General features: G+C 36.9%; 1 protein-coding gene across 1 annotated transcript in view; it reads right to left on the bottom strand.

The window, feature by feature from the left end:
* Positions 1 to 24,778, bottom strand: part of TRHDE (thyrotropin releasing hormone degrading enzyme) — a 460,588-nt gene that overhangs the window by 157,062 nt on the left and 278,748 nt on the right. Inside the window, exon 6 of the mRNA XM_068971693.1 lies at positions 22,828 to 22,965. Coding sequence (XP_068827794.1) covers positions 22,828 to 22,965 — 138 coding nt within the window. The remainder of the gene's footprint in view (positions 1 to 22,827; positions 22,966 to 24,778) is intronic.

Below are 24,778 nucleotides of genomic sequence, written 5' to 3'. Positions count from 1 at the left end.
TGCTCTGGGTTTAGTGTTTAAATTAATATCTTGTTCACACTTTTAATATGTGAATAAAAGAGAATAAAGATAACAAACAGTGCTTTGTTAATGGGTAAAATTTATTACTTTAAAATGTCAATGTATGGCAAAACCAATACAGTATTATAAAGTAAAATAAAGTAAAAATAAAAAGTTTAAAAAATAAATAAATAAATAAAATTTAAAAACAAAAAAATAAAAAAAGAAAATCTTAGACTAAACTCAGAGCTCTTGTTTCTAAGAATAATGCACTGTTTAAAGCAGAAAACTTTAGTCCTTTTTAAATTAAGAGGCAATGATTTTACAAAGAAATAAAGGACATAAAAAATAAGTGAAGCTAAAATTTGAGACTAGGCATCTCCCCTAGACCTTCTCATCCCCTCAGCTATGTTTCTTAATCACTCTTGCATATTTACCATGTTTTTTCCCCTCTGTGCTGCACTCTAGTTCCTTCAACTCTCTTCCTATTTAAAATTCTCTCTTCAACTCATTCTAATCTGTGATAAACCATATATATATATATATATATATATATATATATATATATATATATATGTAGCCAAAGTATTGGAGTTTCAGCTTCAGCATCAGTCCTTCCAAAGAACACCCAGGACTGATCTCCTTCAGAATGGACTGGTTGGATCTCCTTGCAGTCCAAGGGGCTCTCAAGAGTCTTCTCCAACACCAGAGGTCAAAAGTATCAATTCTTCGGTGCTCAGCTTTCTTCACAGTCCAACTCTCACATCCATTCATGACCACTGGAAAAACCATAACCTTGACTAGATGGACCTTTGTTGGCAAAGTAATGTCTCTGTTTTTTAATCTGCTGTCTAGGTTGGTCATAACTTTCCTTCCAAGGAGTAAGCGCCTTTTAATTTCATGGCTGCAATCATATATATACCATATTATTAAATACAATTATTACATTTTTATTTCTAGATATTCTCATTAGTTATTCTCTTTAATCTGTTTGCATTGTGTTTGTATTTTCAAGCTTATTTCCTCAAATTTATTAATATACAGTTTTATACACCATGCCTAACATACCCAATGTTTTAATCATATGCATGGGTGATTCTGCTCTCAACTGTTTCAGCTGTCTTATGATTCACAGAACCCTCTTTCCTTTCATAGCTGGTGATTTTTGACTGTGAGATGCTCTTTTTGTTGGGATTTATCTGTGGAGATCTTTGAGCTGTGATATCAAGGCATGCATTTCTGGAAGGGTTTATTTTAGTTCTGTGTGGCATCTGGGGATACCACTAGTCCAGGACCAAGCATTTTAAATTAAAATCTGAGCTTGATGTTCACAGTAGCTTTCATTTGAATTGCAATGCTATGCAGGAGTTGCTCATAATCACAAATTTTCAGGAGAAATTTTGTTTCCCTCTCTACTTGCTTTCATAGTTTGGAATAGTTTCTCTGTATTCTCCTGAGGAAAGGGACAGTTTTATTTCCAGTTCATCTGTGTGTGTTAAAGGTATAGCAGTTTAAGGTCCTGGCTTTAAGGGAGGCCTCGCATTAAACTTCTTGCCTTCAGCTTTGTCTTCTTTTCCTAGTTCTGTAAAATCTTGAAAACTGTTCAAATATTCATATTTGGAAAAATGCCCTCAAGACAAAAGCCAGCTACAGTATTTTTTTAATCTCTCTATTTTTTAAAGGTAAAAATATGCTGTATGGACTCACAGGTAAGCCTTCTAATACTGATATAAGACAACTCAAAAAAAAAAAAAAGCTGAAAAAAAGACATCCTAGTTTTAAAAAGCAGAGAAACCAAAAACTTGATTCAGTACTACCAGAAAATATGTAATGGCATCGATGATAAAAGATGGATAAAACGTGTCATCTCTAGGTAATTTTCTCAGTAGGTCATCAAATGACCCTCAGCCTCCTCTGAAAGAATCCATGATAATATCTGTGAAATTGTATCCAAAGAAAGATTTTCACTGATTCAAATGAAATGCCATATTTACCTTCAGCAAATGACCAAACAGAAAGGTTTTTTGTTTGTCTGTTTGTTTGACTAGAATTTTATTTACCTTGAAAAGTAAAACAAGCTTGACTTGTTTGAAACAGAAACTGTCACTGAGACTTATATATGTGTTTTATTAATACAGGTGAATTTTTTAATAGTTGCTTAATGATAAAGTAATCGGGGCATAAGTCTTTTGTACTTTATATGTAAAGTAATCATATAAGGCACTTTATATGTATCAGTAACCATATCAGGCTTCTGAAGATTTTTATACTGCATCAATATACCTTGGGTATTTGATTAAAAATGGGAGGCAGTTATGGTAAATAAAAACGCGAATCCATCAGATGCTAAAACACAACCCATTCATGACTATTCTACTGGAAAACTCATTCAGCTCTACTTCTTTCAACCTATTCCATTGTTGTAGGTATATAAACTACTTACATTGTGAATATTTTTATTTTTTACTTCCTCCAAACATTCTTTGTGTAAAAAGGAAGTTTTATCTCTGTTCTCCTTTTCCTTCTATAAACTTCTCATTTGTCAAAATGTCAGCCTTTAATTCTAGTTGCCTTTCTTGTTTATCCTTTAAATCTTAATTTATTTCTAACTTTACTTTTCCTTTTCCTAAACACTACAAATCCCATTATTCCAGAAAATCTATTTAAAACATTGCAATCCTCTTACGTGCTAGGGGAATATACACTGGATGATTCCCAGTGCTTTGTAGTTTCTATCTTCAGTGGCTCTTTCTGAATATCCTGCATAAAACAATGTGAGATTCACAGGCCTCCTGACGGAACCGACCTTGTACTGCTAATGGAAATCTCATTCCCTTCTGAGATGCACTGTAGCTGCCTCCTCACCTAATGGAATTTAAATCACATACAGTTGCAAGTTGGGCAAGTTACAGCAATGGAGTACTCTTTGTAGAATTACCATTAATACTTATTGAAATGGTACTTTTTATTCTTAATTATGACTTCTGATAAAGTCTGACATGAATAAACCATTACAGAAGTTATTAGAATTAGGCTTTTTGCATAAGCAAAACACTAAGAACAACTGTAGCTGTGAAAGTATTTCATAAAGCTACTTCAGAAGCAGGGTGCCACTGTCGCCAGATTCTGCAAGCTAAGACTTACACAGCTTTGCCTCTTAAGCTCCTTATATTGTGTGATCACCACTCTAGCTTACACAAAAATAGCAGAAGATAAAGTCAAAACCAACACTGCACTTTCTTAAACATTTCCACAAAGTAAAAAAGAAACTGTGCAATAGAGAAATTCAAATTAGCATATTCGACTATTAGTTAGCAATAATAAATCAATGAGAACTAAGCAGGACTTCCCTGGTGGCTCAGACGGTAAAGAGTCTGTCTACAATGTGAGAGACCTGGGTTAGATCCCTGGGTTGGGAAGATTCCCTGAACTGAACTGAATCTGCTACTGGTTTTCATTAGATATTGGTATTTTCATTAAATACTGGTATTTAATAAAAATAGTTTCCTTAAAACTATTTCAATAGTTTATCTTTCCATTTTAGCAAATAAATCAGAGAACAGCTAACAGGGAGAAATGCAAGTGACTTGAAAGGAAAAAAGCAAGCCTTTTTAAGTAATAATATTTGAGCAAGAAAAAAAGAAAGAAATCATTCCATTGATGATGACTCAGTCAAACACATGTGCAAAAGAAAGCGTGCCTCAATCAGCAAAATGCACAAATTAATAATTTACCAGTAAGTGGTAAAGGCATTTATCACACAAATTTCAATAAAATCATCTCCTCCCACCATGTACATTTTCTTTACAAGGGCAAAAGTCCTTTCTTTATATGATGTCTTAAAATTACCTCTGGCCTAGAATAATGGTAATTTCAAGGCTAAAGGCAAAGACAAGACTCACTGGTAATTAGTTCAGTTCAGTCACTCAGTCGTGTCTGACTCTTTGCGACCCTGTGGACTGCAACACACCAGGCCTCCCTGTCCATCACCAACTCCCAGAGCTTACTCAAACTCATGTCCATCGCGTCAGTGATGCCATCCAACCATCTCATCCTCTGTCATCCCCTTCTCCTGCCCTCGATCTTTCCCAGCATCAGGGTCTTTTCAAATGAGTCAGATCTTCACATCAGGTGGCCAAAGTATTGGAGTTTCAGCTTCAGTATCAGTCCTTCCAATGAATATTCAGGACTGATAATAAAGAGAGCCACAAAAGGAAGTTCTATTCTAGATGTTCTTTTCATAATTTTTTTCACTGATATCAACAGATGATTCAGAGATGATTGAGAATTATCTCAAATTTTCCCATTTTACCTAAGAAACAAGTACTTTGCTTCTTTTGTCATTTACACTTCATTTACTAAAAAGGGAGAATTTAAATCATATAAACATAAATATATACATGCAAAACTAACTTCTAATAAATTATATATTTTATATTACTTTATTTGACTATAATATATCATGGAAGCAAGATTCAATAGGAACATTTTTAGTAGTCTTATAATTTAGTTTGCTAATTTGGGAGCAGATTTTTTATTTTATTTTTAAAGAATTTCAAAGAATTCAGATTGTCATCTTCAATGGTTCATACTAAAATGTTTTAATTGTCTTTTATGTCAAAAAGTTTTGTCTTCAATGAACTTAAATTTCTGCCTATAATTTAATGCCACTTATCTTATTTAGCATTTTATGTTGACAGAGAAATGGTGAACAGCCTTCCTATAATGACCATTTATATATTAGAGCCAAATTATTTAGTCACCACTGAGCCCTCTTGTCCTCCAGATTGGACATTTGTAAATTCTTTAGCTTTTTCTGATAGGATTTATCTATAATTGTCTCTATATCAATCTTTCTCTTTCTCTCTTTCTCCTTCCATTTCTCTCTCTGTCTCTCTATTCTTTGCTTAATTATCCTCAACCTCTTAAATTTCACATATTCATATAAGATGATCATAACCATAAGTAGTTACTTTCCAGACTTCAAACCTTTATTTTTTATTTGTATGCCAGTACATTACTTACTTTAAAACACTGCATTTTCTCATTCAGGGAAACTCTCTAACTTTAGTATATGCAAAAAGATTGTAACCCAAATCATGTTTCCTATTGAAACAGTGGCATAATAGCAATTAGTTATAGAAAGTATCCTGATAGAGTAGAAAGAGCATGAGTCAGGAAAAACGAGGTGAGAATCCCAGCTCTGACACCTAGAAGCCTGAGAACGCCATTAGCCTCCCTGGGATTCTGTTTACTCATATGTAAACTGAAGACAATAATATCTACTTACAGGGATGGGAGATTTAATGAGATAGTTATGTGGATGTTGAGTGGCAAAATAAATTCTCAAAGAACTATTTTTCCTACTACTAGTATTATTGCCATTATATACCTGACCAAAAGCCTACTGTCCAACTGTCTTATGGAAATGACCACAAGTGCCAGTGAATCAATATATATCGTACACCAGAAACCGTACAGTATGCACAAATGTGCCAAACAGGACAAAATAGCAACGCTATATTCATTTGATAGCCTGTATGTAGTGGACAGTAAACAGAGAAAGTGGAAGCTGAAAAGAGGGATCTATTTAAAAGAATAAGAGCTGGGGAAGCTGGCAGAACAGGAGGCTAACTGTGCCTGAGGCTGGAGGGTGCAGAGACAGCAGAAGAGGAGCTGAGTTGATGTGAAAGGGTCCCAGGTGGTCCAGGGCTGGGGGTCGGGCCACATGTGACAGAACCCATTAGGAAGCAGAGTGACTGGGTTACATGATCTTCCTTCCCCCCTAGAATTCATATGGAATTACATCTGAAACTCTTTAATTCTATTTCAAGTACCAAGTCTTTTTCTTAATTCCTATAAACAGATGGGATCTTTCCCTCTGAAACACCACACTGTTTTGCTTATATTGCTTTTCTGACATTTACTTTAACTCAGCAAATACTTATTGAGTGCCTACTATATGCAGGCAGCATAATGAGTACTGGAAAACAGTGAGAAACACAGAGATCTCTGCTTTTATGAAGCTTATACTCAGTTGGGGGGGAGTGGGAAACTAGGTTGCAGAATAACCAGAATAATGAGTAAATTGTATTATACATTTGAAAGTGATCAAATAGTATGTGGATCAGAATAAGAAAAATGAATGAAGAAAATGAGTGAGGTTATCAGTTGGCATTTTAAGTGGGTGGTATCTTTGAAAAGATGACATTGAAATAAAGTTTTCAAGAACAAGTTTAAGTTAGAACTAACTATGATGATATTGAGAATAACAACATTCCCAGATCAAAGGTCCTGGTGTGGGAGGGAGTTTACTTGGATTTCAGGGAAAGCAGGAGAGGTAGATCAGGATCACGTCGAGTGAAGGGACAATAATAAGAAGAGGTAAAGTCAGGAGGGATAAGAGAATAAGGGTCAGAGACCTACGGAGGACTTGGGAAGACTATGGTGAGAGGCAATCAGGTAGGACCTTACAGGTCATTGCAAACACTTTGTCTTTTATTCTCATTTTGGTGTGAAGTCATTGCAGGGTTTCTAGCAAAGTGGGACTATCTGGCTTACGTTTTACTGTCCCAGACAGCAGACTGGAAGGCAATGTTCCAGGGTGCTTGCCTTGCCAAAAGCAACACGGGAACATGGGTGTTGATCTGGGAAGACCGAGAGGAGGTGGGAGAAGCAGGGGGCCATGCAGCTCCTGAGACCCAGAAAGGTGTGTATTCCAAGGAGCAGGGAGAAAGAACAATTCATGAAACAAGAAGAAATGATGAATCATAACTGTTGTGGTGATCATCTTCAAATAAATGAAAAGATCAAATCACCATGTTGTGTCAAAGAAACTAACACAGTGTTGCACGTCAATTAGACTTCAAAGACAAACTCATAGAAAAAGAAATCAGACTTGTGGTTACAGGGGGAAATGGGTGAGGATTTGGATGAAGGTAGTCCAAAGGTACAAATTTTCTCCTTACGTCATGTTACCAAATAAGTTCTAGCGATGTAATGTACCACACGATATCATTAACACTGCTGTATATTTTATATGTTAAGAGAGTAAATCCTATGAGTTCTCATCAGATGGAAAAAAAAAAAAAGATCACTTCAAATGCTTGGTCAAAAATAGACTGTGGAGTGGAGTATTAGAAGCAGAGAGATCTTTAAGACACTATTGTGGCAATACAGTGGTTTTTCAGACCAGTATGGGAACAGTAATGGTGGGGTGTGTGCTGTGTGCTAAGTCGCTTGAGTTGAGTCTGACTCTTTGTGACCCCATGGACTGTAGTTCACCAGGCTTCTCTGTCCATGGGATTCTCCAGGTAAGAATACTGGAGTGGGTTTCCATGCCCTCTTCCAGGGTATCTTCCAGACCCAGGGATCAAACCTGTGTCTCTTATGTCTCCTGCATTGCCAGGCAGGTTCTTTACCACTAGCACCACCTGGCAATGGTTGAGAACAGGTCAGATTCTTGAAATATTTTACAGCAGACACAGTAAGATTTCCTGACAAACAGGATGAGAAAAAGACAGAATCAAAGGTAGCCTAAGAACTTGGAGTTGCCATTCATTGTGATGGCTCATATAATCACTTGTCTTGAAATATATTTATTTCTGAAAAGTTTTATATATAAGAGCCTGAAATTTGGAGTTATATAGATCAGACTTCAGATACTGCTTGTTCATTTGCTGGATGTCTGACTCTGGGGAAATCACTGAACTTCTTAATTCTGAGTTTCCTCATCAGTGAATATGACAGTGTTAAGTAAAATGGGTTAAAAACACCAAATCCCAAGTTTTTTGTATAAAGTAAATGGGAAAATACATGCAAAGCATTTCACAAAATGCCTCGTACCTAATAAATGCTTGTTAAATGAAATATATGCTTTACTATGATTCTTAGTATAATTACTTTTTAAATTTCATGTTTTAAATCTGCTACTGGGTTATATTCCTGAGAGAAGGCATCATCCTACTATTATTGCTATTGTCATTATTATTATTGTTTTTCTACAGAAACACACTGCCCTGTGTATAGAGGCAGCATGTGCTCTCTCACTGCACTAATTGTGGCCTGGCTCACATGATGCTGTGGATGGGGAACCTGGCATCAAAAGGGACAAAAGATTCAAATGGCTGATTGGTCTTTTCATAGTCACTTTTAAAGATGATAGAAATTATACATATTTTCCACTTTAGCCATGTGAGAATTTTAAACTTTAAGTCTGCAATATGTTGGCAGAATAACAAAAGTTGAATTTCCACTGCCCCATTTTTTTTTAACTCATATTCACTATGACCCCTTGTGGGTTTGTCCTGCTTGTCAATTCTTTCCTTTTACTCTATGTAATTTCACTTGATCTCTAAAGTATATCAAACTAGATATAAGAATTGCTGAAATGTGTTCTTGTTTTTAAAGGGCCCTCTTTAGGTCATTTGAAATCTGCTCCTCTCTCCCAAGCTTGTAGCAATATTCTCCAACCTGGCACCATACGTAAACTTAATGAGCATTCACTCACTTTCATCATCCAGGTCACTGGGTCATTGATTCTTATTGCCCTTTGTGTTTTTAGAGTAAAGAGACTATTTCAATCCATCTTTTCCAGTCTTCCTATCTATGGATAGTATTTTCCGGTTTCCACTGCACATTTAGGATAAAAGTATCCTCATTTCCAGCTTATGATTAAAATGGAAAATTGGCTATTTCCCAGGATGTAACTTGTTCTCTTTCTCTTTTGTTTTGAAATACTAATTTTCATGTTTTCTCTACCCATTCTAAAAACATATATGCAATTTTAGGAGTTTTATTGTTTTATTTTAACATTGGTCTTGAAACTATCCATATTTAACACTGTTTTCTTCAAAAGCACTCAGTTCTAAAATTCAAATCCAAAGAAATCAGTATCTGATTTCTTGGTTCCTAATCTGTATTTCTCTATAATCTTCTCTACCCCTGTAATGCAGTTCTTTTTAAGAAGTGATTTAAAGTACAATAAAATTACTATGCAGGGAAAATAACAATAAAACAGAAGTGGGAATACTTAGAATAATTATTAGGGAATAATTACAAGAGACAATGAGCCAACAGAGCACTGATACAATGAGAGGTTGACTGATGGCAGAGGTTAATGTAGCCTAGTGACAGGGGTCTCCAGGGAGAAGAGCAGAGAAGAGAGGTGGCAAGAAGTCTTTATTAAGTGCCACCTACTACAATCAAAAGAAAAAAACGTTCTACACGCTACAAATCTAGTTGCTACAATCTTTACTGAAATGTCTAGATCTATCATATTATTTCCATCTCTCCCATACCTTCAGGAATATTCTCTCTGGAATACAATTTCAATTACGTTACTCCTATGCTTGAAACTCTTTATTAGTTCCTCTTGGCCTGATAGATAAAGTTCAGACTTCCTAGTGTTACATAACATGTCCTAAAAGTTCTCACCAGCTTATATCCTCAGCCTGCTGCTGCCCCAAACTCTCACTATGCTCTGGCCATACTGAACTCCTTGATGTTCCACTCATTCATCATTGCGTCCCTTTTCTGGGCTAATTTCACAGAACGCCCCTTTTTTGCCATTTTGTCACTCCTCTTACCCTTACCCTCATGACTCTATGTACCTTATTTATATTTCTGTCATAACTCCTAAGATTCTGAGGTTGGAACCCATTACTTTTATCTAGCCATCATTTGCTTTCATAACCCTACTTCAGGTGATCCGGGTGGACCTACCATTTATATGACCTATCTCTCCCACCAGAGGATGAGCGCATGACCCAGGCTCGCAAAGAGAACCTTCATAGGGACTGTCCATCCTATGGGCAGAGAACTGGCCAATAGAGCTCTGTCACTTAACAGAACAAATCACAGCTTTGGGGAGAGACACATGCAGATTCTGCTGTGATAGAGGCTCTTTCCTAAGCTCATTAGGATCACAGGTTCAAGGACTCTATCAGCCTCAACATTTTTATCACCCTAAGAATCATCCATAAATTAATCAAAGGCAAAGAGGAAGAAGTCAATGAAAAGAGATTTCTGATGCCATTGTTAAAATGCCTGGATTCAATAACTTTTAAACATAACAACATCTGATATTAACAAGAGGTGGCAAGAATACACAGAAGAACTGTACAAAAATGATCTTCACAACCCAGATAATCACAATGGTGTGATCACTCACCTAGAGCCAGACATCCTGGAATGTGAAGTCAAGTGGGCCTTAACAAGCATCACTATAAACAAAGAGAGTTGAGGTGATGGAATTCCAGTGGAGCTATTTCAAAACCTAAAAGATGATGCTACGAAAGTGCTGCACTCAATATGCCAGCAAATTTGGAAAAGTCAACAGTGGCCACAGGACTGGAAAAGGTCAGTTTTCATTCCAATTCCAAAGAAAGGCAATGCCAAAGAATGCTCAAACTACCGCACAATTGCACTCATCTCACACGCTAGTAAAGCGACGCTTAAAATTCTCCAAGCCAGCCTTCAGAAATACAAAACCATGAACTTCCAGATGTTCAAGCTGGTTTTAGAAAAGGCAGAGGAACCAGAGATCAAATTGCCAACATCTGCTGGATCATCGAAAAAGCAAGAGAGTTCCAGGAAAACATCTATTTCTGCTTTATTGACTATGCCAAAGCCTTTGACAGTGTGGATCACAATAAACTGTGGAAAATTCTTCAAGAGATGGAAATACCAGACCACCTGACCTGCCTCTTGAGAAATCTGTATGCAGGTCAGGAAGCAACAGTTAGAACTGGACATGGAACAACAGACTGGATCCAAATAGGAAAAGGAATCCGTCAAGGCTGTATATTGTCACCCTGCTCATTTAACTTATATGCAGAGTACATCATGAGAAATGCTAGGTTGGAAGAAGCACAAGGTGGAATCAAGATTGCCAGGAGAAATATCAATAACTTCAGATATGCAGATGACACCACCCTTATGGTAGAAAGCAAAGAAAAACTAAAGAGCCTCTTGATGAAAGTGAAAGAGGAGAGTGAAAAAGTTGGCTTAAAGTTCAACATTCAGAAAACTTAGATTATGACATCTGGTCCCATCACTTCATGGCAAATAGATGAGGAAACACAGTGGAAACAGTGAGACACTTTATTTTGGGGGGCAGCAAAATCAATGCAGATGGAGACTGCAGCCATGAAATTAAAAGATGCTTACTCCTTAGAAGGAAAGTTATAACCAACCTGCTGCTACTGCCGCTAAGTCGCTTCAGTCGTGTCCGACCGTCTGCGACCCCAGAGATGGCAGCCTACTAGGCTCCACCATCCCTGGCATTCTGCAGGCAAGAACACTGAAGTGGGTTGCCATTTCCTTCTCCAGTGCAGGAAAGTGAAAGTGAAAGAAGTCGCTCAGTCGTGTCCAACTCTTTGCAACCCCATGGACTGCAGCCCACCAGGCTCCTCTGTCCATGGGATTTTCCAGGCAAGAGTACTGGAGTGGGGTGCCACTGCCTTCTCCAATAACCAACCTAGACAGCATATTAAAAAGCAGAGACATTACTTTGCCAACAAAGGTCTATCTAATCAAGGCTACGGTTTTTCCAGTGGTCACGTATGGATGTGAGAGTTGGATTATAAAGAAAGCTGAGAACCAAAGAATTGATCCTTTTGAACTGCGGTGTTGGAGAAGACTCCTGAGAGTCCCTTGGAATGTAAGGAGTTCCAACTAGTCCATCCTAAAGGAGATCAGTCCTGGGTGTTCATTGGAAGGACTGATATCGAAGCTGAAAGTCCAATACTTTGGCCACCTGATGCAAAGAGTTGATTCATTTGAAAAGACCCTGATGCTAAGAAAGATTGAGGGCAGAAGGAGAAGGGGACGACAGAGGATGAGATGGTCAGATGGCATCGCCGACTCAATGAACATGAGCTTGGGTGGACTCTGGGAGTTGGTATTGGACAGGGAGCCGTGGCATGCTGCAGCTCACGGAGTTGCAGAGTCAGACATGACTGAGCAACTGAACTGAACTGAACTGAACAACATCTCAGACTTTCCAGTTATTCAGTCAACAAATTTTATTGCTTAAGATGATTTGAGTTATGTTTCCACATTTAAAATGGAGACATTGATGTTAACACCCAAATATTACTGCCTTGACTTATTTATTTGCTATTCCTCCTTTGTGTCTTGCATGCATGCATGCTTAAGTCACTTCGGTTGTGTCTTACTGTTTGCAACATTATGGGCTGTAGCCCACCAAGCTCCTCTGTCCATGGGATTCTCCAGGCAAGAATACTGGAGTGGGTTGCCATGCCCTCCTCCAGGGGATCTTCCCGACCCAGGGGTCAAACCAGCATCTCCTGAAGTTCCTGCATTGCAGGTGGATTCTTTACTGCTGAGCCATGGGGGAAGCCTCTTTTGTGTCTTACTGACTGTAATATCCCTAACACTCAGGACACAGAGCCCAGAACATTACTTGGGGTTTACAAATGACTTTGGAATGAGTGCTCCAGCCAAGTATATTGTTCAAATATGATAGTGTTTAAGAATATTGGCTCTAGAATCTGATTTCCTGGGAAACATATCCTTGGATTGACCATGATCAATATCTTCATCTTTAAAGTGAGGATCATGGAAATAAAAACCCCTAAAGGGGATTATGAGAATTAAATGCTAATGAAAGTGTAGAGGTAATACACTGCCTAGCACAGAGAAAGCATTCAATATATGTTAACAGTCGATGTTATTTTTGGCTGTTCAGTTCAGTCCCTCAGTCCTGTCTGACTCTTTGGAACCGGATGAATTGCAGCACGCCAGGCGTCCCTCTTCATCACCATCTCCCGAGGTTCACTCAGACTCACATCCATCGAGTCCGTGATGCCATCCAGCCATCTCATCCTCGGTCGTCCCCTTCTACTCCTGCCCCCAATCCCTCCCAGCATCACAGTCTTTTCCAATGAGTCAACTCTTCGCATGAGGTGGCCAAAGTACTGGAGTTTCCGCTTTAGCGTCATTCCTTCCAAAGAACACTCAGGACTGATCTCCTTCAGAATGGACTGGTTGGATCTCCTTGCAGTCCAAGGGATTCTCAAGAGTCTTCTCCAACACCACAGTTCAAAAGCATCAATTCTTCGGTGCTCAGCCTTCTTCACAGTCCAACTCTCACATCCATACATGACCACTGGAAAAACCATAGCCTTGACTAGACGGACCTTAGTCGGCAAAGTAATGTCTCTGCTTTTGAATATACTATCTAGGTTGGTCATAACCTTTCTTCCAAGGAGTAAGCGTCTTTTAATTTCATGGCTGCAGTCTCCATCTGCAGTAATTTTGGAGCCCCCCAAAATAAAGTCTGACACTGTTTCTACTGTTTCCCCATCTATTTCCCATGAAGTGATGGGACCGGATGCCATGATCTTCGTTTTCTGAATGTTGAGCTTTAAGCCAACTTTTTCACTCTCCTCTTTCACTTTCATCAAGAGGCTCTTTAGTTCCTCTTCACTTTCTGCCATAAGGGTGGTGTCATCTGCATATCTGAGGTTATTGATATTTCTCCCGGCAATGATTCCAGCTTGTGTTTCTTCCAGTCCAGCGTTTTTCATGATGTACTCTGCATATAAGTTAAATAAGCAGGGAGACAATATACAGCCTTGACGTACTCCTTTTCCTATTTGGAACCAGTCTGTTGTTCCATGTCCAGTTCTAACTATTGCTTCCGGACCTGCATACAGATTTCTCAAGAGGCAGGTTAGGTGGTCTGGTATTTCCATCTCTTGAAGAATTTTCCACAGTTTATTGTGATCCACACAGTCAAAGGCTTTGGCATAGTCAATAAAGCAGAAATAGATGCTTTTCTGGAACTCTCTTGCTTTTTCCATGATCCAGCGGAGGTTGGCAATTTGATCCCTGGTTCTTCTGCCTTTCCTAAAACCAGCTTGAACATCAGGGAGTTCACGGTTCACGTATTGCTGAAGCCTGGCTTGGAGAATTTTGAGCATTACTTTACTAGCATGTCAGATGAGTGCAATTGTGTAGTAATTTGAGCATTCTTTGGCATTGCCTTTCTTTGGGATTGGAATGAAAACTGACCTTTTCCAGTCCTGTGGCCACTGCTGACTTTTTCAAATTTGCTGGCATATTGAGTGCAGCACTTTCACAGCATCATCTTTCAGGATTTGAAATAGCTCAACTGGAATTCCATCACCTCCACTAGCTTTGTTCATTGTTATGCTTTCTAAGGCCCACTTGACTTCACATTCCAAAATGTCTGGCTCTAGATTAGTGATCACATCATCATGATTATCTGGGTCTTGAAGATCTATTTTGTACAGTTCTTCCATGTATTCTTTCCACTTCTTAATATCTTCTGCTTCTGTTAGGTCCATACCATTTCTGTCCTTTATCGAGCCCATCTTTGCATGAAATGCCCCCTTGGTATCTCTAATTCTCTTGAAGAGATCTCTAGTCTTTCCCATTCTGTTGTTTGCCTCTATTTCTTTGCATTGATCGCTGAAGAAGGCTTTCTTATCTCTTCTTGCTATTCTTTGGAACTCTGCATTCAGATGCTTATATCTTTCCTTTTCTCCTTTGCTATTTGCCCCTCTTCTTTTCACAGCTATTTGTAAGGCCTCCCCAGACAGCTATTTTGGTTTTTTGCATTTCTTTTCCATGGGGATGGTCTTGATCCCTGTCTCCTGTACAATGTCACGAACCTCATTCCATGTTCATCAGGCACTCCATCTATCAGATCTAGGCCCTTAAATCTATTTCTCACTTCCACTGTATAATCATAAGGGATTTGATTTAGGTCATACCTGAATGGTCTAGCAGTTTTCCCTACTTTGTTCAATTTGAGTCTGAATTTGGCAATAAGGAGTTCATGATCTGAGCCACAGTCAGCTCCTGGTCTTGTTTTTGTTGACTGTATAGAGCTTCTCCATCTTTGGGTGCAAAGAATGTAATCAATCTGATTTTGGAGTTGCCCATCTGGTGATGTCCATGTGTAGAGTCTTCTCTTGTGTTGTTGGAAGAGGGTGTTTGCTATGAGCAGTGCATTTTCTTGGCAAAATTCTATTAGTCTTTGCCCTGCTTCATTCCACATTCCAAGGCCAAATTTGCCTGTTACTCCAGGTGTTTCCTGACTTCCTACTTTTGCATTCTAGTCCCCTATAATGAAAAGGACATCTATTTTGGGTGTTAGTTCTAAAAGGTCTTGTAGGTCTTCATAAAACCGTTCAGCTTCAGTTTCTTTAGTGTTACTGGTTGGGGCATGGACTTGGATAACTGTGATATTGAATGGTTTGCCTTGGAGATGAACAGAGTCAGTAATATCTGTCATACACATCCTGGAATGACACAGTACATCCATTCCATCCACAGGGTTAAGTTGGTTATTGTATATTACCCACATACTAACTTGCTTATAGAATGGGCCTGAGAGAAGCCAAACTGGAGAACTAGTCTAAAGCATTGAAAATACATGAAGGCCTGATATAAAGATTAGCGAACCAAAGCCTGTGAGATTACAGCCAGATTTTTCTGAGCTTCATTTTTCCAGATTCACATTGAAGATTATTTTTCAGACATGCCAGCAGGTACCTGGCCCATGTTTTTTTTACTACATTTTTAGAAGTTTGATTTGACATCATGTGGGTGAATCCAAACAATGAGCACCCATCAAAAAAGCATGATGAACAAGTAGACAGAAAATCAATAAAGATGTAGAGGACTTGAACAATTCCATCAGCTAAGTTGACCTAACTGGCATTTATAAAACACTTCAGCCAAAAGTGAGATACACATTCTTTTGAAGTGCAAACAGTACGTTTACCAACAGAGACCAAATTCTAGGCCATGAGATAAGCCTCAACATATTTAAGAAGATTCAAGTCATACAGAATATACTTCCATGACCACAACAGAATTAAATAAGAAATGAAAACAGAAAATTTTCTGGAAAAACTTCAAACAACCCATGGATAAATTACTAAATCAAATGGGAAATAATACCATAAAGTGAATGAAAATGAAATCTCTAACTATCAAAAGCTGGAGAATGCCCTAAGCAGTACACTTTAAGAGGAAATTGATAAAATAAACACCTGAACTATAACAGATGAAAGGTCTCCAACTAATGCGCTCAGTTTGCACCGTAAGAAACTAGAAAAAAAGAACAAACTAAATCCAAAGTATATAAAAGAAGGAAATAATTAGAGAGGAAATCTATGACATAGAAAGTAAGACCAGAAATCAATTAAATAAATAGCAGATTTTTTTCAGAATAAAATGTGTAAACTTCTAGCTAGACTAATCAGGAGAATAGACAAAAATTAACAATATCTGGAATAAAAGAGGTGATATTATATGATAATAAAAGAATATAACATGTAATTCTTTATGCCATTAAAATAAATATATTAGGTAAAATGAGCCAAAAAGTATCTTACTAAGAGAAAATAAAAAGACCCTAAATTAGTGGAAAAGTGTATGCTATTCATGGGTCCCTCGATACTGCTAAGGTGTCAATGCTCCCAAAATATTATATAAATACAGTGCAATCCCTGTAATTATAGCAGAATTTAAAATAAATTTCAAAACATTCTAAAATTCACATAGAAACTCAAGAAATCCAGAATAACCAAAAGAACTTTTAAAAAGAAGGACAAAATTGGAGGACTAACAATAATTTCACTGCTTATTAAAAACTACAGTCATCAAGATTATGTGGTACTGGCACCAAGATAAATAAATATATCAATAGAACAAAATAAACAGTCCAGAAAAAAGACCCACACATAGATAGCTCACTGATTTCAACAAATGTGAAAAGGCAATTCATTTCAAGACATGATTCCTGAAAAAATGAATATTGATATTCAATAAAAAGGAAAACATTCAATTCAAACTTCATACTATATTTTAAAATTGACTCGATTCAAAAATAGAATATAGATCTAAATATAAACTGAAAACTAAAAAACCTCTAAGAAAAAACAAAAGAATAACCTTCATGGCCTTAACTATGACACCAAGAGCACTATCAATTAAAAAATATGGTAAAATGAACTTAAAAAGAAAATAGTTTGCTTTTAGAAAGATACTTCTATGAAAATAAAGAGAAGGTCACAAATTAGGAAAGCCATTATTTTATATCATGTATATGATAACCTATATTCAGAGTATAAAGAATTCTCAAAACTCAATAATAAGAAAAAATTCCAAGAGGAGAAGGGGTCAGCAGAGGATGAGATGGTTGGATGGCATCACTGACTTGATGGACATGAGTTTGAGCAAGCTCTGGGAGTCAGTGATGGACAGGGAAGCCTGGTGTGTTGCTTTCCATGGGATTGCAAAGAGTCAGATATGACTGAGTGACTGAACTGAACTGAACTGAATCCAGTCTAAAAAATGGACAAAGGATTTGAACTGACACTTCACCAAGGAAGATACATAAAAGAAAATATGCAAAGGAAAAAATGGTCAGTATCATTAGTCATTAGGGGAATGTAAATTAATAATCACAATGAGATGCCATTATAATATCTAAAATTAAGCAAACATTATATCTAGTTTGTGTTGGTGAAGATGTGGGAAAAAGTAGAACTCTGATACACTTTTGATGAGACTTTGCCTTGGTACAGTGGTTCAACTACTTTGGAAAACAGTTCAGCAGTATCATAAAACATTAAATATACCTGCTGCTGCTGCTGCTGCTAAGTCACTTCAGTCGTGTCTGACTCTGTGCAACCCCATAGACAGCAGCCCACCAGGCTCCCCCATCCCTGTGATTCTCTAGGCAAGAATACTGGAGTGGGTTGCCATTTCCTTCTCCAATGCATGAAAGTGAAAAATCAAAGTGAAGTCGCTCAGTCGTGTCCAACTCTTAGCAACCCCATGGACTGCAGCCTACCAGGCTTCTCCGTCCATGGGATTTTCCAGGCAAGAGTACTGGAATGGGGTGCCATTGCCTTCTCCATTAATCATCTAAATATTGCTGGTAATCACCCAAGAGAGGCAAAATGCACACAAAGACTTGAAAAAATATTCATAGTAGCTTTATTTGTAACAGCTCCAAGCTAGAAAAATCCAAATATCCCTGTGAATGAACAAATTATATTACATCCATGTATTCTACAACATGAATCGTACCTCAAAATCATGATATTGGGTGAAAGAAAGTCAGACAAGAAAAGAGTGTATACTGTGTAATTCTATTTATACAAAACTCTAGAAAATACAAATTAATCTACAGTGAAAAGTTGGTCAATGGAAGAGTGAGGAGGGATGAGAGGAGGAATTACAAAGAGGCCTGAGGAAACTTTTGATGAATGAGTCCACTAACTTGATTGTGGTGATATTTTCACTGTGTATACATATGTTAGAACATATAAATTGTACATTTTAAGCATTATAGTTCATTGCATGTTAATTATTTCTCAATACACTTATTACAAAGAAAATGTTTTCCTTGAGAAGTCTTCATTGAAAATGGATAGATCCTATCATCAATTAAAAGCACAGTAAGGACAGCATTTTCAGTGATACTTAACCATAATGACACAGGACTAGAATGAAGACAACCCCTCTCAATGATGAAAAGCTAAAAGCCTTTCCTCTCAGATCACGAATAAGACAAGGATGCCCACTCTTGCCATTTCTACTCAGCGTGGTACTGGGAGTCTAAGTCATAGCAACTAGATGAGAAAAAAATTAAATAGATAAAAGCCTTAAACTAGAAAGGAAGAAGTGAAATTATCTCTGTCTATAGATGGCATGGTATTCTATATTGAAAACCCTAAAGACTTCACACACACAAAAATGGTTACAACTAATGAATTAATTCACTGGAACTGCAAGATACAAAGTCAACATATAGAAATTAGCTGTTTTCCTAAACACTAACAATGAGCTATCTGAAAGAGAAACTAAGAAAGCAATCCCATTTAGAATAGCATCAAAACCAATAAAATACTTATAAATAAACTGAACCAAGGAAGTAAAAGATTATACACTGAGAACTATGAGATATTGGTGAAAATAACTGAAGAAGACACAAATAAGTGGAAAGATATCCTGTGATCTTAGATTGAAAAATTAATACTGTGAAAATCTCCATACTACTGAAAATGATCTACAAATACAATCCCTATTAAAATTCCATTTTTCACAGAAATAGACAAAAATTATCCTAAAATTTGTATGGAGCCATAAAAGACCCCAAATAGCAAAAGTTAACCTGAAAAAGAACAAACTTGGAAGCATCGTCATTCTTGATTTTGAGCCATATACAAAGCTACAGTAATCAAAGCAGCATGGTACTGGCAACAGGCACATGGAACCAGTGGAGCAGAACAAAGATTCCAGATATGAGTCATAAATATGTGATGAACTGATTCTTGACAAGAGCACTAAGAACACACAAAGGAGAAAGATTAGTAACTTCCATGAATGATGTTGGTAAAACTGGACATCTAGATGCATAAGAAGGAAACTGGACTCTTCTCTTATACCACTCAAAAAAATGAACTTGAAATGGGTCACAAACTGAAATGTAAGACGAGAAACCATAAAACTCCTAGAAGAAAATATAGGGGGGAGAGATGCTTGACATTGGTCTTGTATGCATGCTATGTCACTTCAGTCATGTTTGACTCTTTGAGACCTATGGACTGTAGCCCACCAGGCTCCTCTGTCCATGGAATTCTCCAGGCAAGAATACTGGAGTGAGTCGCCATGCCCTCCTCCAGAGGATCTTCCTAACCCAGGTGTCAGAGCCACGTTTCTTGTCTCCTGAATTGGCTGGCATATTCTTCACCACTAGCACCACCTGGGAAGCCCAATATTGATCTAAGCAATGATTAATCAGATAAGAGACTAAGAGCACAGCCAATAAAAGTCAAAGTAAACAAATTGAACTACAGCAAACTGAAGAGCTTTGGCACAGCAAAGCAAATAATCAATAAATTGAAAAGACAACCTGAAGAATGAGAGAAAACATTAGCAAATCACATATCTGATAAGGGGTAATATCCAAATTACATGTAAAAAACTCATACAACTCAATTGCAAAAATAATAATAATAATAGAATTTAAAAATGAGCAAAGGACCTGAATAGACATTTTTCCAACAAAGACATACAAATGTCCATTAGTTATATGAAAAAATGCTCTACATCATTAATTATCACCAAAATGCAAATCAAAACCACAAGATATCACTTCATACTCGTGATGGCTATTATCAAAAAAGCAAAAGATAACACATGCTAACAAGGATGTGAAGAAAAGAGAATGCTTATGTAGTATTAGTGGGAATGTAAATTGGTACAGCCATTGCAGAAAACACTATGGAGGTTCCTAAAGATATCAGAAATCAGACAATCTTGCGATCCCACTCCTATATATTCAAAGGAATTTAAACCAGCATCTCAGGAGATATCTGCATACCCATGTTCCTTTGTTCCTTTCAGCATGTTCTGTAATAACCAAGATATAAAAACAATCTAAATGTCTTTCAACAGATGAATGGGTTAAGAAAATATGATATATATATAATTAAATTTTATTCAGTAATAAAAAGAAAGCAATCCTACCATTTTTGACTACATGGATTAACCTGAAGGTCATTATGCTAACTAAAATAAGTCAGAGAAAGACAAATATTAATACATATGTTATGTGTTAAGCATATATAAAATCTAAAAAAAAAAAAAAAGCCAATTTCATAGAAACAGAGAATAGAATGGTGGTTTCCAACAGCTGCGGGAAAGGGGAAAGTGGGCGATATAAGTCAAACTACAAATTTTCACTTATAAGAAGAATAAATTCTAATACTCTAATGTATGGCACTGTGACCACAGTTAATAATGCAATGTTATATACTTGAAAGTTGCAGAGATAGATCTTAAGCATCCTCACTTCCCACTCCCCAAAAATGTTAGGTGAGGTGACATTTGTTTTAATTATCTTGATCTTGGTAACCACTTCACAATGTATCTGTATATCAAGTCATCACACTGTCTACTTTAATTGTACACAATTATATTTATCAGCTATTTCTCAAAAATAATTAAAAATAAAGATACACGGCTAGAGGCAAATAAGCCAGCATCCTTTCTGATGATGGTCCTGAGGATCTTGGCTCAGTTTGCTCTTGATCACATTTGTAAATTGATAAGCCTTTGCACCAAATGTAGAGAGGGTAAAATAATAATCATTGTGAATTCCTTCTTTCCTACTGTTTTGAGTCTTAGCCTTCTTGATTAAATTCAAAATTACTCAAATATATGAAATCTGGAATAAATGTTAACTTACATGTAAAAGCACATCTATTAACATATTTAGTCAAAATAATATTTTCCTAATATTATCATACAGAATTTAAATTGGTATTTTGGAATTGGCAGTTAGGTGGGAAAAAACTAGACATGTCTCCAAATTTGTCTCAAGCTAAGTTAATGAATTTTCTGCATTATATTTTAGGAATCAATATAGCTGAATGATCCAAATTTCCAAAAGCTAGCCCAAAATATTATATGTAAAAATTTATATATACTTTATTTATTTAATTTGTAAAATATATACATTAACACTACATACTTTAAATATGGTTATACACTTTCACTTATTTTTATAAAGCATCAAAAATATCTTTTTGAGCCAATGCAATGATCAGTGACTTCAAAAACATATTTTTTAAAACAATTGGCATCTTTACATATTATAGCAAACAATATTAACTAATAATCATTGACACAGTAATTTCCTGGCTGTAAACCCAAATATCCAAATTAGTGCACCAAAGAATTCTGGTGAATCATTATTAGATCTCTAGTCATAAAGAGAATAACTTGTTTTTCAGAAAGAATGTTACCAACTTATATTCAAACTTAAACATTATTAAATCAATAAAGTATACAGAAATTCCAATAAATGCAATCCAATCTACACCAAAGACAAAGTAAAATTGAAAATTATTTTAACAAGTATTAAATGGCTGTTAAGTTTTTAACAGGCTTCCCTTGTAGCTCAGCTGGTAAAGAATCCACCTGCAAAGTGGGAGACCTGGGTTCAATCCCTGGGTTGGGAAGATCCCCTGGAGAAGGAAAAGGCTACTTACTCCAGTATTCTGGCCTGGAGAATTCCATGGACTGTATAATCCATTGGATCACAGAGTCAGACACAACTGAGTGACTTTCATTTCCACTTCAAGTGTTTAACACTGAGATATAGGTGCTTATGTTAAAATTAGAAAAACTAAAGGATAGAGATATAAGGAAAAATCCTAAGACAAGTAACAGTGGAAAAAAAATTCATAATATATCTTATTTCTACAGATGTCTAGTCATTGGTCCAAAATCTTTGCCATTCAAAGTCTATTCTTTAAGATTTCACTTATTATTATTTATCTATTATTTATTATTATCCAGGAAACATGGTTAATTCCCCAAATCATCCTTAAATAATGTTTATAAAATACATATGTCATCTCACTGCCTATACCCATTTGTAGCAGCCAATCAAAAAGTATTAGGGGCACAGGTGGGAAATAATTTGTCACTATATAGGTCAGCTGTCTTATTAATAACAATAAAACTTGACATTTACATAATGCCATCTGTACAGCCGCTTCATATCAAGACTTCAAACATTTATCTCATTAATACTTCCAATATTTCTATGCATTATTTGGCAAATATTTTACTGGTTTATAAAGCAAAACCCTAACTCATAAAATGACATGAACCTAGTGACTATATTTTCTCACAATCCATTTCTATCCACCAAAAAGAAGAGAAAAATATATATCTAGCATGAAAGAATTTGGCCAGAAGAGTGAAATACCCAATTGGCAATTGGGTCTTATCTATTCCCACCTTTTTATATGCAATCCAGTCAAACACCCTGTCAATGTCTGTTGCCCGTAGCACTTCCTGTGATACTGGATGGGAACTGGCCAAGCCGTCAAGCAGCATCACTTCATGTAGAACATCCGTCAGAAACCTCTGTTTTTCCTGCAATACAGTAGGTGGAACAACGTCACAGGTGATTCGTGGTTATGACAGAATATGGGTGACAATATGAACTGAATGTTCAGTGTGTTGCTGAATTGATGATGCTCATCAGCCTACTAGATAAGACTTAACTACAAAGAGAAACCAGTAAATAAAATGCCTCTTAAGTCACTCTAAAATAAAAGTGGCTGATTTGAGCACAACATGAAACAAAACCAATGAGCTATAAGAGGCCCTAAATAGATGCAAACAATGGACTCTGTTTTAACAGTGGTTAAAGCAAATTTGGAGAGTGGGCACATAAATGAAATTGACTCAGCTTGCTTATGGGCTTCCCTGGTGGCTCAGATGGTAAAGAACTGGACCACAGTGAGGGAGAGCTGGATTCAACCCCTGTGTTGGGAAGATCCCCTGGAGGAGGGCAAGGCAACCCACTCCAGCATTCTTGCCTGGAGAATTCCCGTGGACAGAGGAGCCTGGTGGACTACAGTCTATGGGGTCCCAAAGAGTTGGACATGACTGAGTGACTAAGCATACACAGCATGTTTATATGTTCTGCAGGGTCAAATCTAAAATTCCAGTCCCAAATAACCATTCTAAAGTTAATTCAATACAAGAATAATAACTAAATCTCAGAATTCCAATACTATGTGTTATTTCTAGTCCATTCAACAACCATTCTCTTTCTCTTCATACCTCCACTCTCTCTGTCTCGCTTATTCTCTCTCTAATACACACATGCATACACTTGTTTTCTAAAAGAACTTCAGGACATGACCACAAATAATGAGGCATTATTTACAACAAATTGTAATATCTCTGGATGTGATATGTGAATTCAGAAAGTAGAGAGCCATAGGTATTAAAAATTCATTACCCCCCAATGTTCATTGCAGCACTGTTTATAATAGCCAGGACATGGAAGCAACCTAGATGTCCATCAGCAGATGAATGGATAAGAAAGCTGTGGTACATACACACAATGGAGTATTAGCCATTAAAAAGAATACATTTGAATCAGTTCTAATGAGGTGGATGAAACTGGAGCCGATCATACAGAGTGAAGTAAGCCAGAAAGAAAAACACCAATACAGTATACTAACACATATATATGGAATTTAGAAAGATGGTAATGATAACCCTGTATGCGAGACAGCAAAAGAGACACAGATGTATAGAACAGTCTTTTGGACTCTGTGGGAAAGGAAGAGGGTGGGATGATTTGGGAGAATGGCATTGAAGTATGTATACTATCATGTAAGAAATGAATCGCCAGTCTAGGTTCGATGCAGGAGACAGGATGCTTGGGGCTGGTGCACTGGGATGACCCAGAGAGATGGTATGGGGAGGGAGGAGAGAGGGGGGTTCAGGATTGGGAACACGTGTACACCCATGGCGGATTCATGTTGATGTATGGCAAAACCAATACAGTATTGTAAAGTAAAGTAAAGTAAAATAAAAAATTTTTTTAAAGTAAAAAAAAAATTCATTACCATAAAACTTGTGAAACTAGACAAAACTGTGTCTTGTTGAGACATCAGTATTTGCTTTAATAAAAGCTGACTTGCTGTGTTAGAAATAAACTGTGGAAAAAAAAAGAAAAAGAAGTGTTTCTCTGTTGTTTTTGCTTTAAGAAGTCTGCTTTAAAGAAACAGCTCGGGTTCTGTTAACAAAAATGCTGGCAGTTATCAGTCCTCCTAGCCTACTGCCTTCATTGAGGAGGAGGAGAGAAAAAAGAAGTTGCAAGAGATAACGAGAGCTAAATAGCCCCTGGATAGTTGGGACCTGAGGAGTATCATTACAGAGATTAAAG

The sequence above is a fragment of the Capricornis sumatraensis genome, chromosome 4 (assembly GCF_032405125.1).
Source record: "Capricornis sumatraensis isolate serow.1 chromosome 4, serow.2, whole genome shotgun sequence".
NCBI lineage: Eukaryota > Metazoa > Chordata > Mammalia > Artiodactyla > Bovidae > Capricornis > Capricornis sumatraensis.
This window is presented reverse-complemented; position numbering and strand designations above follow the sequence as displayed.